A 19146-nucleotide genomic window follows, 5' to 3' on the forward strand; every position below is an offset into this window, starting at 1 on the left:
TAGATTCGTGATTTAAAAAGGAATTAAGTTAGTTTGCGTTATAAATGAACGATTCACTTTATAACATAATACATTAAGGGCGACACCTCGTTGATTGGCAACAACTCGTAATCTCAGGTGGTTTGTATTTAGATGTTATAAAGAAGTTTCCATGAAACAGTAAATAAGCGATAATTTTCATATATTATTTTGACATGTTAATCAAACTGAACACTTTCTTCGCTCATTTGACCACACGTTCAACGAACTTCAGTTACTGGTGATAAATGTGTCATTGACTGTATTATTAAAGAAGCCATGACTTTCTTGTATGCACGTTTACGGCGACGGATTTCCTTACGTGTATTGTAATGCTCCGAAAAAGTGTTTTAACCACGAATGTAAATGACCCGAGAAACCACATAGTTCAAGCTTATTAATTAGTCATTCGTGCTTTCCTCTATGAAATGCCTTGGAAATGTCACACAATAAAACGACTCTTACCTCTTGCAATCCGTCAAGACCTTTAAAAAAAAATTATCGATTAAAGGTAGCATCCCTGTGGGTATAAACCCCCTTTACTGAATGGTTAACATCTTAGTAGACCAAAAATGATTGAAGATCATTTGAAGAACTAAGGAAGAACGGGAATTTATTAAAAGTGTTTTCTACAATTTGAGGATCAGACCCTTGATGAATTCCTCATTTGTTCGCTACTTTCTATTGCATGGGTTCACGAACAGAAAAAAGACATATTTCGAAGTGGATGATCCATTTAATCTGCGATTTCTTTAATAATGGGCTTTTTTAAAATCCAGTCCACAGGCATTTCCGCGTTTATTAACTTTGAACGAATGACAATTCGTAAGACTTCTTGACGATAAATAGTGAAGTCGTCTAAGGTGCGGCAGTTTTATCTGTAAGGAAATTAAAATGTGTATAAGTATACTGGTTATAGCTAGAGTAGATTCATGTTTTAAAAAGGAATTAAGTTTATATTTACGATTCACTTTATAACATTGTTATGCAGTGTCACAGAATGGCACAATCACTCCAATCAAAGTATCGCACAATGTTTTTTAATGTTTTGTAGTCGCCAACTTGTACCATGTATTTGATGTTCATACGTAGACCCAGATTTTCTATTGAGGTTAACAGTATGGGACACTGCTACACAACTTGGTAGTGATAACATGTGTATTGATAGTAGTTTTCACCTTCAACGCATTCATGTTCTGCTTTCAATACTGTAAACTACTTATTTTATTGTATAATGTGGTTAAAGGCCCGGTCAGACCGACTAACGAATATGTAACGGAGAGAAAACGGACAAAATATGCAGATTTTGGTTATCCGGTGATAAAAATTTACCTACTATGCCGCTCAAGACGCTCGCAATCGTAGGAAGCGTAGGAAACACACAATGACCGCACAAGTACCGGTGATGTAACGGAAAAAACGTACGTTTAACGAATATGTACCGGATAATAAACGGTCGGCTTACGGATATTACCGTGCGAGTAACGGACTTATACCGGATAAAACGGCAGTGTAGCGCATTAGTACTGGACAAAACGTTCTCCCAGCGTGAGAGAAACGGAAACGTACCGAACACCAACGTACAAAAAACGGTCATTTTATGTCATGCTTTATTTATATTTCAAAGTATCAAAATGATATTTGCTTTGTTTTTAATGCATATGCTCGTTTGTTTTTTTATCATGAATTTTTATGTATACTTACGCCAAAATTAAAATAAATAAATAAATCTTGGCCGGTCAAACACTTTTATATTTTCTTTCCGATGAAAAAGTAGGGTACGTCCTCAGTATCATGTGGCAAAGCTTCAGGTTCTGGCAGGTCAAGGTCTCCGTTATCAGCTGCTGCTTTCAGGTCTGACTCGTTCCACAACTGTGCATCGGATGCAGCACCACGGCATCCAATGTCAGCGAAATTGTAGTCAGAATCCACCAGAGCTAGCAGGGCAATGGAGAAGTACTTCTTGTAGTTAAAATACGTAGACCAGGATCTTGGTGGACATTTGCAGGCAATATGTTTGCCATCAATAGCAACAAGCGTATGCGGGAAATTCCGGCTGTCTCTGAAGCCGTCAGCTATTCGCGTCCAATCGGCAGCTGTTGTTGGCAACGGCATCACCTCGTCAGCACACTCATCTATAACTGCTCTACAAACCTGACGTGTAAAAGATGATGTGTATGATAAGCTAGCGTGAATTATAAGTGTATGACACAGTAGATAATCCATGACATTTAGCGAGTTGACGATTAGGTAAAAATATACTACTTGATAAACGGTGCATATAACTGTGCGCATTTCAAGATATGCGCACAAGACAGTACTAATGGTATTATACAATTTAGGAGGTTAAAGTTGTAGTACGCGCACTCATCTATTTGCCTTTTATCCTATACCAATAACTAAACACAATGATATGCATATAAAATGATGATAGAAGTAGACATATAAATATATAAGTATATTAAAATGATTAACAGAAGCCTTTTAAAATTAATTTTAGCACTATAGTAAATCAAGCGGTACTTAATTCTGGCACGAGAAGAGAAATAGTGTTGTGGGGTACCCTCCATCCGAATCGCATATCACGGTACTTTGAACCAGACACAAGATGCCGCAGCGCAATTGTTTGCTTCATCCTCGGTTAAATTGGAAGTCTGTAGTTGTTGCACTGTTTCGTTTTCCTTGGGCCCACTCGTGCGAGAATCTCATCGAACATCTCGGGTGGCATTCTCATGATGTTGATGAATGCGCGTTGGTCATCTCGTCGTAGTTCGACTTTAAGTTGGTCATACAGACCGAATTGACGCCTCCGCTCGGGACCCAGCCAAGCCCTGATCCACCATCTGCGCTTCCTCCGTCTCCTTGCTCTCTTTTGAGCAAGACGATGCATGGCTAGATTAGCATTCAAAAGGCCAATCTAGGCCTGCACGAGGGTGGCTTGACACCCTAATCAACACTTCATTGCACATGTCCTTCTCACAAGGCGTACCAAAATGAAATGATACTTCGACCCACATGTTAATTACGGATAAATGTATGTCAACAGTTTTGTTCCGCCACACTTTTGTATACGTTAGCTGTCCGTTATTATCTGTTAAATATGCGTTAGGACCAGGACCACCGGACATTAACGGACATAAACCGGATACGTTCAGGAGGTGTAACACACGAGTTCCGAACAAACCGTATACCAACGTATGATGACCGCACATCAAACGGAAATCTCTGTCCGTTTTATCCGGTGGAAAATTTTGAACATGCACAAAACTTCCCAACGGACGGAACGGATGTAACCGAACATCGCCGAACAATGAGCGGATTCACCGGATATGAAACGGACATTAAACGGAGAAGAACGGACACGAACGGATTAAACGATTTTATGTCCGTTTCTCGTCCGTTACCTCGGTGTGACCGGGACTTAAGGCTGATACCCTGAAAGTCGAGCTCTCATAAAGCTTATTTATGACACGAAAATGTCCCTACTACTTTTCATAACCGCTTCGATAGAATTTAGGTATTGTTGCAATTGATTTTGTTTATTCATATTTGTATTCTTAACTTACCATTTTATGTTATGTTATGCCATGTAAATATACGTTATTACCAATCGAAACACTTTGTCAATCTCCGGAGTCACCGTAAAGAGTGGACTCGTACCTAATGCCCACCATCTTGGTTTTGATACCAACGCGTTATCCGCCTACGTTATAATGCTATTCACGACGAAGACTGAAGTAGCTCAATACTTTATCCAAAATAATTGTAAAACTAGGGTAATAAATTTTATTTGAATGAATACATTGAACGATCATAGAACTGTCTTTGAAAGCAACAAAAGTTAGAATTATTCTTATAAATGAAAAATTACTATGCTGTATTTACAAATAGGCGAAACTGAAAGTAAAACAAGATTTTATGTTCAGTGATGTAATATTCACGATATAACATCGATTCAATGATGATGATTATTATTATTATTATTATTATTATTATTATTAACTGCATGTAAGTGTATCGAGATAAATTTTGATGAATAAAAATGTTACGGCGTCTTACAGAGAGTGTTACAGTGCATTTACTACAACATGTTTAAGGTTACGGACGGTATAGTATCGACAGGTACTAAAGGTTTCGGTAAATAACAAGTTCGGTAAATTGTATTTATATAGTAAATGTTGTGGAGGTTTCGGTAAAATGGATCTTTATAGAGGTATACCTACAATGAGGTGTTAATGCCACCTATTATTGTCTTACATCAGGGGCATATATTTGCAAATTGGTGATTATTTTTTTAATGATTTATTAATGCAATGCCTACAGTAAAGAATTTAGGGGCATGAATGAGCTACCACTGAACTTTTTGAAAAGAATAATTTTAGGTACCATACCAAAAAATGTAGATTGAATTTAAAATTTAACTTTATTGAAAGTAAATTTACAATTTAAATAAATCAGTTCTAAAAATTTTAAAGATTTGGTGCATTTATTAAAAAAAATTGTAATACTAAATATTGATTTAAAGACTGAATTAATAGAAGATCCTCAATTTAGATTAATGCTATTAACCAATGTTTAAAGTCTTGTAAAATATTGCAAAACTGATTTATTAAAAAAAAAAATTAATAAATTTGCGATTCTAAGATTAATTCAGTCTTTAATTAAATATTTTTACTATTATATTTTTTTTAAATATCTAAAATAAATGTACTGAAACTTTAAAAATTGTATAACTGATTAATTAAAAAAACGCCATAAAGAAATACAAATAAATATTACCCAACTGAAGTCTTGCTTTTAAATGACTTTAATATGTTATTGACTTCCCCACTTTCGATGAGTGAAATATTTTCTACATTCCTGTTAAATTCTTTACAGTAATTGAGGTAATTAGTAACTGTTGTTGTTGCAATCAATGACGACCACCGTACTCACGTCCAAAATGCTCCATGGTTGTAAATTTGACTTCCTGCTGGCGCTGTAACGCTGTAAAGAAGACACCGTAACATGTCTTAGTCGTAAGAGAAAATACCGTAACTGTACTTTTTTGCAAAATCGGATAGAAATCACCAATAATAGAATAAACATGGGCATCACATGTTCGTAAAAGAGTGAACTTGATACAAATCATTGAAAACAATTATCATGACAGAAACTGCAAGCCAGAAACAACGAATTTATTGGATTTTCTATGTGTTGAATTTGAACTTCTTTCTTTTATCATGATTTCACGCTTGAAAATGTCTCGATAGCTTAGGTAGCGAGTAAAGAAACATTAATAAATGGAAATAAAAACCATATCTCGTTGTACGTGTAAGTTAAAACAAAAAATTTACCCGTGTAAACGCGTGTGTATGTCTATAACTGTCAAGACGCTGTAACCGTTGAAGTTAAGACGCCGTATCGCGTTGTCGTACAGACGCACCTCTCATTGTTACGTAGTTCAGCGGGAGTGCATACATTGTGTTAACGCTTGATTAGCATTATAATTCAAATTAATTATGTTTGTTATATTTTAAATTTTAGTTTACTATATGAACTTTTCTATTGAGCATACTCTTATTCCTTCTTATTGTTATTTAAAGTAATACAAATATTACTTATATATGTTGTTCTTTTCTTACATGTAGACAGATTTAGCTTCAACACATTGTAATTGTATTAGTTTTGTGAGACCTATTTCAAAAAATCATTCTCAGTGCTGGAAAATCAAGAATCTGCTTTACCAACCAAACAAATGATATATTTAAAGAAAAAGTGTGTATAACTTTAGGAAAATAATTACTGTCAAACATCATTGTGTTACCGGGTGACTTACCTAGATTGAAAGACTTTTATAACTAAAGTTTTATACTATGAGTCTCACTGTGATGATCAGATCACTTATGCCAATAGTAAGAAAATATTGATACATTGAAACACCTGCATGTAATTCACCTTTTTAATTCAAAATGTATATCACTTAAGTAACAGTTACTGAAAATTGCAATCAATTTAAACTAATATTTACAGGAGGATGATAATAATTTTGTAAAGAACAAAGAAATAACTGTGTAAATGCAGTTGTTGTTGTTTTTACAAATATTTATTCGTTTATTTATTATTCTTCTTTTTTTGATGTTATACTCTCACAACCTAGTTTAACAATACCAATGTACTATGTCTATTCAGGGTCAATGGAACTGTTGATTACATGCTTTGAGTTTAATTCTGGGATTCTTACATTCTGTCTGGATTTTCCAATAAACAAAAGTTGACAGAGGCTGATCAATTTGTTATTAGAAACCCAAATGTCATAACAAAATTAATAGTAAATTAAATACCCTTTGTAAATTTATTCTTAGACTTTAGTGAATATTACATATTAATACTAAAAACAAGCTGTGCTCTAGTATTGCTTTTACATTGCATGGGCTGCTTTCTTTAAAATGTTAAACATAGTTCACAAAAGGTTGCATTAATAATCTTACTTAGTTAATTTCAAAATACCTTTAAGACTAATTTAGCCACTCGGTACAGCATTTATTAACTCAAAGATTTAAAGGAAAAACTAAAAGATAAAACAGCAACTGTTGTTTTCTAAGTTTACTAATATTATTGACGACGTGTTCACATTTAAATTCTCGGACCAGTGCAAATATCACATGCCAGTTAAACTTACTAGTAAGAATGCATTTAATCAAGTGTGTTTTTTATTTTCATTTGTGCTGCTACATTCTTTAACAAAATTTGCTTTGAGGAGTACTCATTTATATGAACATGGTATGTCATTGTAGCTGAACGTACATGTACGCTATTTTTATATAATAAAACTAATAATAATTTTATAATAATATTTTTATTTGTGGACATGATATATCAATACCATCAACAGTCACAATTATTAACAATTCAGATATATCAAGGATCTTAATACACACACACACACACACACACACACACACACACGCACATATATATATATATATATATGGTTCATACTTTATCACAATTTATCCCACTTATTGGTCAATATTACATTATATTTAAGTATAGAAATATAAGTGCACTAGATTACCCGTAAAGTTTTGACAATAAATCTTACAAAACGTATTTCCAAAAGTCTCAAGCCATCACATGTAGATCTAAGTGACGCAAAAGTATATTACAATATAGTTAACAGATCTAAAAAATGATAAAAAGCTTATAATACAGATACTCTAGTTTCTCAACTATTTCCATTTCTTCAAATGATTCTTTACAAGTTATTTGAACGTCTTCTTAAATGTGTACATCGTATATTTTGTGGCAAGTTATTGCACTCTTTAATTGCATTATGGTAAAAAGATTTGGAAGTAAAAGTATCAACTGGATGTACGTGATAATCACCCTTATCATTCGATCTAGTCACGTACGAGTGGACATCACTACATTTAGAAAATTGTTGTGCATATAACTGGGAGCTATATTGTTAAAAATCTTATATACATGATTTAGTCGCAATTGTTTACATCTATATTTAATATTCACAAATTTAAGATCATTAAAATCTGCATTACAAAGTGATGTTCTACAATGGCATTTATGAATAAAACGTACAACTTTGTTTTGAGCTAGCTGTAGTTTCTTTTTCAACTTTTGTGTAAGACCACAGAACCAGGAAGATGATGCGTAGTCTAGATGGCATTGTATTAAGGAATTACAAAGAGTCTTCCTAAGAGATTTATTTAAAAAAAACTGGGTTGACTCTCTAAAAATTTAATTCTTGAATTAACTTTACTTAAAATACTATCTACAATTGAGGTACCTGACAAATCTGCATCTAGAAATAAACCGAGTGATTTAACTTCCTTGCCATTACATGAATAGTAAAATTTTAGATTTTGCTTAAAGCTGGTATATACGATTTTGTCAAATATTTATGAATTCATATAAAATGTGTAAAAATCTTACTATATATATATTTCAATATAAATTAAAATAAAAGTTAATAAGAACATGTGTCGAAAATGCGAAATAAGCCAGATATTTAATATATATTTAGATGTTTGGCATGGCAAGTCTTGGAAACTGACCATGGAAAGTTAATGTGCATCTGTGTTTACAAAAAAAGTATTAACGATAATGGATGAATGCTTATTTCAAACTTGCTTCAAGGAACCTGACTTCGAGGATGATTGTGTTTTATGTCTAAAGCACTATAGCTATGAAACAAAAATATGTATTGTTAGTTTCATAGAAATACTGCTGACGACAACTCGAACCATGGGGAGAAGTTTAAAACAAATTTATACTACATAACTTAGATATCCGAATTTTCCTTGTTCCTCTCCAATGCCCGGGACCGAGAGTTCATAATTTTGGTCTAAATCGAGGCAATCTATACCTTAACTACACTGCATACTTTATGTATCGCTATACTAAGTATTGGACATGATTTGCACTTTGTTTTCCTTCAAGTGACAACTGTCCATGGGCGCGGCCATTTTGCTCGAAAGAAGTCCGAAAAAAATGGCGCCGACGTTATACCGGAGGCTGGTTTATGCAATAAAAAGCCGGTTGGGTCCAGAGTGACTTCACTACGTCACACAAAACAATGTTTATCTGAGTATGAAGCCGTTGTACTCGTTATAAGTCTGAATAAACTTCCTGTTTGTCGGTTTCTTCGTTCATGTGTTTCTTGTACTTTTCTTTTGTATTTCAATAACTGCTACACTGCCATCGTAAGACTGTTGGACTTATAGCAACTACGGACACTATGCAACTCTGTTATCTTTTTTGTTCTTCATTCGTGTAAGCAAATAAAAAAAACAACACTAAATCAGTGAAATAAATCAACACCTTCTTTTGGATAAACACGTACACCTGGTGTCATATTACAGGTCCTCATTTTGAACGTTGCATTGAACAGAGTGGTTGTATGGCTGTTATCGCTTATACTATACGATACGTTGTTTAGTGCGTATTAAAATCATTCAGGAAGTGTTAATCATCCAGATGACTGAAAAATACATGTGACTTATCTACTATGGTTACAAAGTTAGAATGGGTTTAAACAATGCATTGGATATTTGGATATAACTCAATGTGAGCATTTAACATAGGTTAGGATTATATTTTGTCAAATATACTGTTGCTATCAGGTTGCAGTAATATTGTATTCGCTTGTCCTGAAGTTTAAATAAATTGTGTCGGTAAAAATTCTTGTTATATAGGCTTCAAGCATACTCTATGACGTGATGGTGTAATTTATTCAATTATAGTTCATAAATTACATGGTGTTTATCTAATTGTCAAACCATTGAAGAGTGCGCTAAATATACCTGAGGTAATACATAGATAGTTCAATATTACAAACAATGCATTTAACAAACGTTTGAGAGAACTGTTGGTTCGATTTAATGAGGTAACACTTTTAAAGCTACGAACAACATCTGAAATAGACTTAACATGTCGGACAGTCTGGATGACAACTATCACACACCGGATGAGACTCTGTTGGAGGCGGCGTCAGGCAGCGACATCCCCATTATAGTCCGCATCAATGAGACGTATCAAAACGAGGACTATGACGACTCAGGTTGGTTTGAGGACGGCTTAGAGATAATGGTCGAAGGGGTTCGCTCGATCGCTTACGCCCGAATACGGGTTTTAGATGTACATAACGAGAAAGACGCGCAAAAGGCGCACTATGACGATTTCGTGGGGGAGAGGCAAATGTTCTTGGATCAGGTGTACCTTATACCTATGAACGTCCCTTTGAAATTGAAACGTGTCACCAGACCAGGGAAATCAACAAAGTATACTTCAATCGCTCAGGTGCGTATGTATTGTGTAAGGTGTTTTACTTAAGTGTTGTTGGTACACGCGCTAACTTGTAGTACCCGGGTGGGTATCCATCCGTCGGCGTTTATGTGTGTTGGCCACAATACAGACCATGTGGGGTTTCCTCCGGGAACAGCGGTTTCTCGCATCAGCTCAAAGCCATACCATAATGAATATACTTCATTAAAACCCTAAACAGTTAGAAATTACAGCTATATTTCAAATATTTTGGTTGCTTGTTTTTCATCCTATCGTTTAGCGCTTTTAACATAACACGTTTATTATCATAAAATTATCAACCATAAAATGTTTTTCTTTCATGATGTGTTAAGTAATGAAAATGTCGTGACCCATAATAAGCGTACGATTAATGTGTTACATATATTAAATATGTGCCATTAAGAGGCTTATATATAGCTAACCCATGCCGTACACAATTACTTCAAAACCAAGATTCAAACATATAATATTTGAACAAACGAATTGTAACGTAATCATAGTGGTATTTCTGTTATGCTACATATGTATTATGGTCACCTATAACAAATGCGACCTAATCTGAACTACTGTATTATTTGTCCTCGATCACAGCTGTAACAGCTGAAGTCAACCTGTTAACATGCAATGTTAGGACCTTTCACAATAAGATTTATTTGAGGACCATGCGTCTATCCAATCGATGTTGAAACAGCGTGACGTGTATTTGTCGCATACCTTGGCTAAATTGAAGTTAAAATGATCATTGAATGCCATAATGATATTAACGGTGAGAGGTTTGTGAATATTTAAAAGGATACTTAAGTCTATTTTTAAAATGGGTACTTTACGATATTTTATATTTTCTTAATTATTCAAATCGCTAGAATTCAACATGTGTCATAGATAATCTCGTATCATTGAATAGTCTGTTATATCTGTTAAGCTGCCCATCACTTACTTATAGCATTATCCCCATATTTCAGGTTATAGAAGATATGCCGACGAAGCTTCTGGTCCACAAAGATGTGATTTCGATCCCGCCCGGCGGCGGTCAGAACACTTTGGTTCCGGCCAACACGGTACTCACAGTTAAGCGCGTGTTTACGTGCTCTATTGACACGGCGCAATATCTCCAGTGCTCGTTCCAATCCAAGCACGTGTCATTCAAGGACACATTACGCGTGCAGTTCAGCGCCATCGGCGACGACTCTCTTTACACAATGCGCTACTTGCAGATGGCCAACGTGTTTCCCACAGTGTTCGAGTTTCAGAATCCCAAACCAGACGACGTTGTGCACTACGTAAACTACGAGGCAAATGTTGCGCTCACAGTTGCGGAAGGTCCGCTGGAGCTGCTGGGTACAGAGCACCTAAACGTTGTCATCGCCTGGAAACGCCAACACGAAGCAAAATCTTACAGTACGTTGGTCATACCAGAGTCTCGCGCTAGAACGCTGATGGTTCAGAAACAACATTTTGATGACAAATTTACTAAGAACAACTATATGCAGAGAAAGTATACGGCTTGCACACATCTGGATTTTGTCTCCGACAAGTTGTATTTAATACCGCAGGATCCACCGAACGCTGTGTGTCTGAAAAGTCCAAATCTTTTCTTCTACGACCCAAAAGCATGTCGACTTCGCGTGGCAAAAGACGGCATTACATTCAATCGTAAGTAAAATAGACAACAATGGTGCTCTCAACGACAAAACAAATATATCTTTCATCATCAAAATTAACAACTTAAGCTTGTCCCTTTACGAAAGAAAGAGTTGTTAATATAATAACAGATTGGAGGATTTTTAGAGATTAGTATCAGACTTCGTTCTCTCGTCCTTTATATTAGTCCATCAATCCATCGCACCTGTCTGTAGGTCGCAGTTTATTATTTATTATACGCTGTAGCCTAAATGAGACGAAATGGCCCGCAAACAAACCTGATGAAGGGCTTTTTGTTATTATATATAATATTTTTTTCACACCAGGGCGGCGTGTCATACACACTTCTTTTATGGCTACCTCGCTTCAATTTTTATGTACACCAGTCTATACTGGTGGACATAATGTGTTTTCCCAGTCTGTTTGTTGGTTTATTGGTAGTTGTTTTGTTGGTTTGTTTGCGTCAAACTTTAACATTTGCCATATCTTTTGCAATATTGAAGATAATTTATATTTGGCGTGAATGTGCATCTTATGGAGCTGCACATTTTCAGTGGTGAAAGGTCAAGGTCATCCTTCAAGGTAAAAGGTCAAATATATGGGGGACATAGTGTTTCACAAACACATCTTGTTTAATTTGAAGTTAATTTATCAAAAACAAGGGCCTACTTTGAAAAATAAAGATGTCGTTGTTATGTTATGGCCTTTTGTCCAAAAAGGCATTGTGAAAAGCATGACATCATGTTATCCTTTGCTACAGGCAAATAACAGCCGTTAAATAAAGAAAAAGATTAAATAGCTCATATTACAGAAATAATGGTTGAGCTCCATTTTACATAAATTTACATAAATTTAGAATCTCATTTACTTTTGAAAAATATGTGAGCTTCGTTTTCACCATGTTTTTCCACGTTTTAACTCATTTTATAGAAAGTTTATTTACATTAGGTACACATAATAATGAGCTAAATTCGCAACATTACATGTATTAATTAAAATTTGAATAGCCACACATCTTATTTTCAGTATGCCGATATGTGTTAAACATAAAAGTAAAAAGTTGTTTAATACCCATGGAATAGTTGAGTTCAGATTGAGGTTTATTCAAGTCTCATTAACACCCAAAATGTATTAATATTTCGCAATATATTTCGTGCTTCCGACCCTGCGCGGAGCCATACTCGCGTTCGCTTGTAAATGTTCGGATCTCGACGCCCTAAATTTACATCGAATATATTGTCATACAAAAATATAAATGAGAATAATGTATCTCGTTGAATCTATGTTACAATTCCATATCTAGCGCTGAAACTTTGGCTATTGCTGTAAGGAACACTAATTTTTTATGGGTTAACTTTATTTTGCGAAATATTCGTTGATTTGTCGTGTTTATGGGGCTTTAATGCAGGCGATGTATACCTAAGATGTTTGTGTTTGCAGCCTCCACGGATGAAGAATCATACGACAGCGACTACGCGGAAATAGCGCCCCCTATACCAGGTAAGAGAAGTGCTTGTGATAAGGGTAAATGAGTGGCATTAATGGACAAATACGGTAGTTCATTTATTTTCTCTGACGTATATAAAGTGTATCAATGGTGGATGCCTTCAGAAGATCACATGCTAATAAGTTATTTTTATGTTTTGTCATATATTTCTCTGTATTGGCTTGTTTCAGAACGAATTCCAATCATCTGTCCTCAGGTAATGTCAACTACAGAATAGTTATTGTTTTATTGAATAGTTGTAGGTGTATTGTGTTATAGTTGTTTAGATATCTTGTGTAAAATTGTTTTTAAAGTAAATAATTAGCTGTTACATTTTGTTGTTAATTATTTAATAATATCAAGGAATACCTGTGATCAATTTACTAAGAGAGTAATGATATTGTTGCATTTCTTGTTGTATCATGTAAACTGTGTTTTCGTATCGTTGCGACAGGCCTCGGAGATCGCTAAGAAGAAAATCGGCCTGTTTCACAACGTTCACATGGAAATCAAGAGCTTGTTCAAGAAACGTTTTAAAAGTCGACGTCGCAAAAGATGAGGAGAACAAATGAGAGAACCAGGCGGGTATCTTAGCAATCCCATGTACAGGCGTTCACAATCTATGCCAGACAATCGAATAGACGAATCAGACAACAACGCAACCGAAAACGACAGACTAAAAAAAATTCAGTACCATGGGGTTACGAAGACCCCCGGCCCCACCCCCAGAGAGCGCTGACTCCCAACAAATCACGATATCTGCAAAAAGCGTTTTAGCAACATCGAGTATATCAAACTCGAAGTCTCCAAATGAGCCAGGCTCTTCACCAACAACACGCGCTCAATCTGAAATGAACCCCCTGCCAGAAATAGAAGCTCCAGGATGGATTTCATCCTAGAGCGTGTATCAATGATACATTAGGAGTCAAACTAACCGAGATAATAATTACAATATTTTATTACTGCAGCAAGTGCAATTACCTTAATTATTATATATTAAACGTCTTAAAATCATATGGTTTTATTCCTTAAGATTATTTAAGTACATATAATTAACACTCTTCAATTCAACACTTGACCAATGCGCTTGTATAAAAATTAAATGTTAGATCCTTTGATTTTTGTTGGTACATAACAATATGCTTCTTGTGACGATTAACTATGCCTATTGCATAAAGCTTTACTAGTAAATGCACAATGAGTGCATTAATAAATTGATAATGTGTAAAATAAAGTCTTTTTTCCCCGTACAGTTGCACATGAAAAATGGTAGTCAACACGTATGTTTTTATACTTACGTCCTTTTCCGCCTGTATGCGAAGACAATTAGGTATTTTCTCTGCAAGTAATCTTTAACAGTAATACAAGTCATGACAGTTGGAGTAAATGCAAAACAATTAACAAAATTAATAAATTTGTATTGTTATGATTAACATTTACAGTGTACTAGGTATGTATGGTTGTAGATTTAATGAACGGTCATGTTTATTCATAAAAATGAGCATTTCCTTGTATATTTTCACACAAATTCCTTTATATTTTTACCACACTGTGCAATGTCCGAACTGGTAATTAGAATTTTTTTATTTGTTTAATATATTATTTTCTTTTAATTGTAATCAAATGTATTATGACGCAAGAAAGTATGTTAATCATAAAAAGTAAATAATGGTGTTAACATTTTGTAAACATGATATAGACTTGTTGTGATTATCTGCGAATCTTTAAAAAAAATCTTATGTTTTGGATGACATTTTGAAGTCAGTCTTTCACTCGTAGCAAAATGTAAAAGTCCTTGGAACTTTTATGATCATACTGTTGTAAGCATTACCATTTAGCTATTTACCAGTAGCCAAATCAGAGATCGCCCCGCCCACTCTGTTTTGTTTACATTAAATGCTTGTTCCTCTCCTCCGACATTGTTATATATTAAAATTACCTCTCGACAATGTCAATCAAAGTAACGGAACAACCAAGTAGATGCCGAATATCCCCGCAATATGATTTGACAAACAAACGCCTATAATCATGATCATTTTTGAGTTGTTTTCATATAAAATTTGTCCTCAAAAGAAGCTTTTGACGTAATCATTAGAATGTAATTGGTATAATAGTGTCGTTGAGGTATCATTAAACTCGCGAATACGTATATGTCATCATGGCTTAAATGCCGTAAAAATGTAAGTGTTGTCGAAGCGGTCATATAAGTGGATTATGCTTGAAGTTTCAATAATTATGTTTTGTAGAGGGCTCTCGATTTAAAGAACTTCATAATATGAATAACACAGATAAGGACATATTATATGTAAAAAAAAACGTTCATAAGATGAGGAGAACTAAACGGTTTGCTTGAATAGTTTGGCTTACGAAAGCTCATTGCGTAAATTGAAAGTGAAATCTTAACTTAACTGCTATAATTAATGAATATATCTTCTGAAATACTTGAGCGAGCAAAACGGAAATAACTCAGCCTAGTGCCCTTAAGAGTAATGGTGTTTGAATAAAGAACTTTTTTTAAGATTTTCATAAAATTACCGCTTGGTCGCTTAAGTGTGAATTGCTCAAAATTGCACTTGAAGAATGCCGATAGTATAATATAAGTACAAATTTAGTATGAAAGATACGTTATATTCTCAAGTGAATTCGCACATGTTATTTTGAAACTAACTTCTTCTCGGTATGCACATGCTTTCCTCGAATTATTCATTTCAAATGTAATTCTATTGTTTTAAGCGTATTTGTGTGCTTGCGTTTAACCATAACAGTGATTGCGTTGTACGACTGTAAGAGAAAAAATAGCGTGAATGGGTATTGCGCAACATGCGACCAGTGTGGTCACGGGCTATTCAGTCCGCTATAGAGTCAAACAATCGTTCTGGTCTCGTTAACGGTTAGAGTTTCTCCTGACTAGACTGCGTGGATGTGCAGGCTGGGCATGGCTGCGCCGGCCGTATATGGTATAAGACCCACTTTCGCACGACGCGATTCAAATAATGATGCAATCGAATATGCTAAACGTGAGTTTCGCATTCTTGCGCATTCATATTGAAATAGTTTATTATCACCTGGACACGTTATACACTTAGCGATAGTTGTATGTGAACAATTATCGGGTGAGAAAGATAACAAAACAGACATGCTGGCCGTATATCAATCACCTGATTTAAACTAAACAAGTGTCAATATTATGTTGTCTCTTTGTTTAAAAAAAGATAAATAGTTGAATGTTCACAAGTCATGTAGAACAACTCAGCTTCGCAGCTTTAGGAAATTAAATGGCATTGTCAATGATGTTATCAGGCCATTTTTTATATCCAGATCGTCGAGGTACTTTGGATGACAAAAACTGTTGTTGTTTTGTTTATCAGTAAAAATAAGTTAACCCAGATGTGAAGTTTAACTGCTGATGTTTACTTCGTGATAGAGGATTTGCTTTAAAAATATTACTGTATTATTTTTCGTATCCAACTTGCCGTTGCAACCCGAGTTCCGTTCATTACCAACTGATTAATATAATGTTCGCAGACGAAATCTATGTATCTTATCTTTAAAATTTGGATACAATCCAAGAACAAGTTATGTCGGCATTGGTTCTGAATTAAAAATATAAATTGAAAAGCTTCGTTACTTAATAATGGAATCAAACCGAACAAACCCCTAAGACATCAAGTACTGGTTCTAGGCCCAGGAAACGGACTCGAAAGCGTTTATATAAGCTTAAGGCTTTCGATGCAATCGAGCTAAAATAAATAGGTTTAAACTAAAATTAAACTAAACTAAACCGAACAATTGGTATAATTTTTCAAGCATTATCTCTAATCTGTGTGATCAAATTTGTAAATTTCGTATTTTTCTAATTACAGTCACACCCTATGTAATAGTTTACATATTAATACTATATCGTCACGTTTTTAAACAATTTTTCTGAAGCATTTCAACTAGTGCATAAAAGACGTTTTTTATGCGGCATATGGCTATTTGAAAAAAAAATCGGAATTTCTTTATTTAATAAGCCTGTGTTCTTGGCCTAAAATTCGATGTGTAATGAAATTTTGGCACTTATTTCAGGCGTATTCAATAATGAATCCTTTAATCTTAAGATATCGACACAAACTGCAAGAAAAGCTGTCTTGTATGCACTAAAGAATTTTGCAAACATATTTAAATAACTTCAGATATTTGCAGAAATAAAGTTCTTAACGATGTTTTTTCATTCTGTCCAGCCCGTGCGTAACCCCTATGAATCCCGTTGATCCCGCACCCTGTATGTATAATCATGAGATATTCGTTCATTTCTTGGTGTGCAAATACTATGCAATAACATGTATTGGTAGACTCCGTGTGACTTAACAACGCGCCAGCTTAATGTTGAACTCTTCCGGGACTTATATTAACCTGAAATAAATACATTTGTTTGTTGTTGTTTGTTTTGTTTGGTCCCTACACATAAACTTCTCTGTCTTCAAAAAGTGGATGATACTAGGATGATACTTGGCAAGGCGCGTTACAGGTTTAACTCTTCCGGGACTTAAATAAACTTCTCTGTCGTAAATAACCTTAAAAATCAGTCTATATATTTGAAAAGCTATTTTCGACGCTTTATCGTATCGATCTGTGCATCTAATTTGCATCGAGTCTAAGTTTTAAACATGCTTTATGCAATAAAAATAGACACTTACAAAAGTTGACGAAATGCTGAAGAACTCTTTTCATTTATTCGTATTTGTGTTAGTTTAGTTGAAACCTATGTATTTTAGCTCGATGGAATCGAAAGCCTCAGGCTTATTTGAAACGCTCTTGAATCCGTTTTAAGTGCCAATAGCCAGTACTTGGTGCCTTTGGGGGAGATCAAAAGAACGCCCCCACAGTGGAGCTCGAACCTCCCGATCTCTATGCGGACACTATATCCATCACGCCACGGCGATCTTGCAGTACTCACAATAATCGCGAGTTGATTATTTTTTTTATCATTTATATAAGTGCTGAGAAAACTTGATTGTTCCTGCAGAGACATCGTATGCAGAAATGAAGTAACATAGACAATGGTTTATTTTAATATTAAGAAACGTAAGAAAATAGCATCCTGTCATAAACGGAACAACAAGTGTAATTAAGTAGCACTTATAGCAATTATATGTCAGATTTGTCTCTGTAGACTTTATAATATATGGAAAATAAACACTACAAACATCAGCTGTACGTGTTTTTGTTTGGTTCATGTTTCTGTATCAGCTGTTGAAGGTTTCTTTCTGGCATATTCTACATTTAAACTCATGTGGTCCATGAAGGGGTCATTGTATCTCAGTCCTCCTCTACTTTTTAATTCCTAATTACATATACTGCAACGAAAGATGCACTTATTACCACCCTCTGAAACCTGCATAATCTGAAAAGAGCGTTAAAAGAATGATTAAACTAAAATTTCCAGAATAAGGTCGACATGAAATACACTAAATTCATTAAATGTTACTGAAAAGGGCTGATTTACATTATATTATCTCGTATATACCATCTCACAACTCATCCTCTTTCAAAATGTGAATTTATTAACTTGGTCGGCAGGTTTTTCGTACAGCATTGTTATAATTCTACAGTAAGTAACGTGGTTAAGAAAACCCTTACATTGCACCATATACATGTATCATTCTATTAAACTATGATATTGAAATAAACATGTAAACTTAATAATAGTATGTATTTCGTGTCAAACCTTTTTAAATATGAAAGAGCTGTTTGTCATGTGAAAGGCATGTCCCAAAATGCGCTTTAAAGAAAGTCAGTTCCAGAAATGGAGGTTAAACCAATTGCTTTCGGCAATAAATTATTTTCTAGAGATACAACCGCGTAGGGAAATAAAATACAATAAAATAATCGTGTGTTTCAAACCAGTTGTCATTGTGGGACACTTTAAAACAGAAAAACACTAATAGCGCCACCACGCAAAATAAGGACCGTCAGTATGACATTCATTAGAGTCGTATCGTCGTTCTGGCGCATACAAATATGTCGTCCTCAACATACTGCAGAGGCAACGTCATACCAGAGCGATACATATTTGCACCAATATGATAATTCAGGTATTTGTCGTTCTGAAGTGTTCTCGTTTTGGCAACATTCAAAGTCGCCGCAACCTTTCCAATGCGATATTGCGAACTCGGGAGTCAAAATTGTAAACATAACATAATAATCTTCTTAAC

At 34.8% G+C, this 19146-nt stretch overlaps 1 protein-coding gene across 1 annotated transcript; it reads left to right on the forward strand.

Annotated features, from left to right (window-relative positions):
* The first annotated feature begins 8894 nt into the window (after window positions 1–8894).
* LOC127848138 (uncharacterized) lies at window positions 8895–14863 on the forward strand. The gene is made up of 5 exons (XM_052380442.1): window positions 8895–9816; window positions 10785–11475; window positions 12904–12963; window positions 13141–13166; window positions 13404–14863. Exons 1-5 carry the CDS (start codon window positions 9448–9450, stop codon window positions 13506–13508), a joined length of 1251 nt encoding a protein of 416 aa, XP_052236402.1. The 5' UTR covers window positions 8895–9447; the 3' UTR covers window positions 13509–14863.
* The last annotated feature ends 4283 nt before the right edge of the window (window positions 14864–19146 follow it).

The sequence above is a fragment of the Dreissena polymorpha genome, chromosome 10 (assembly GCF_020536995.1).
Source record: "Dreissena polymorpha isolate Duluth1 chromosome 10, UMN_Dpol_1.0, whole genome shotgun sequence".
Classification (NCBI taxonomy): domain Eukaryota; kingdom Metazoa; phylum Mollusca; class Bivalvia; order Myida; family Dreissenidae; genus Dreissena; species Dreissena polymorpha.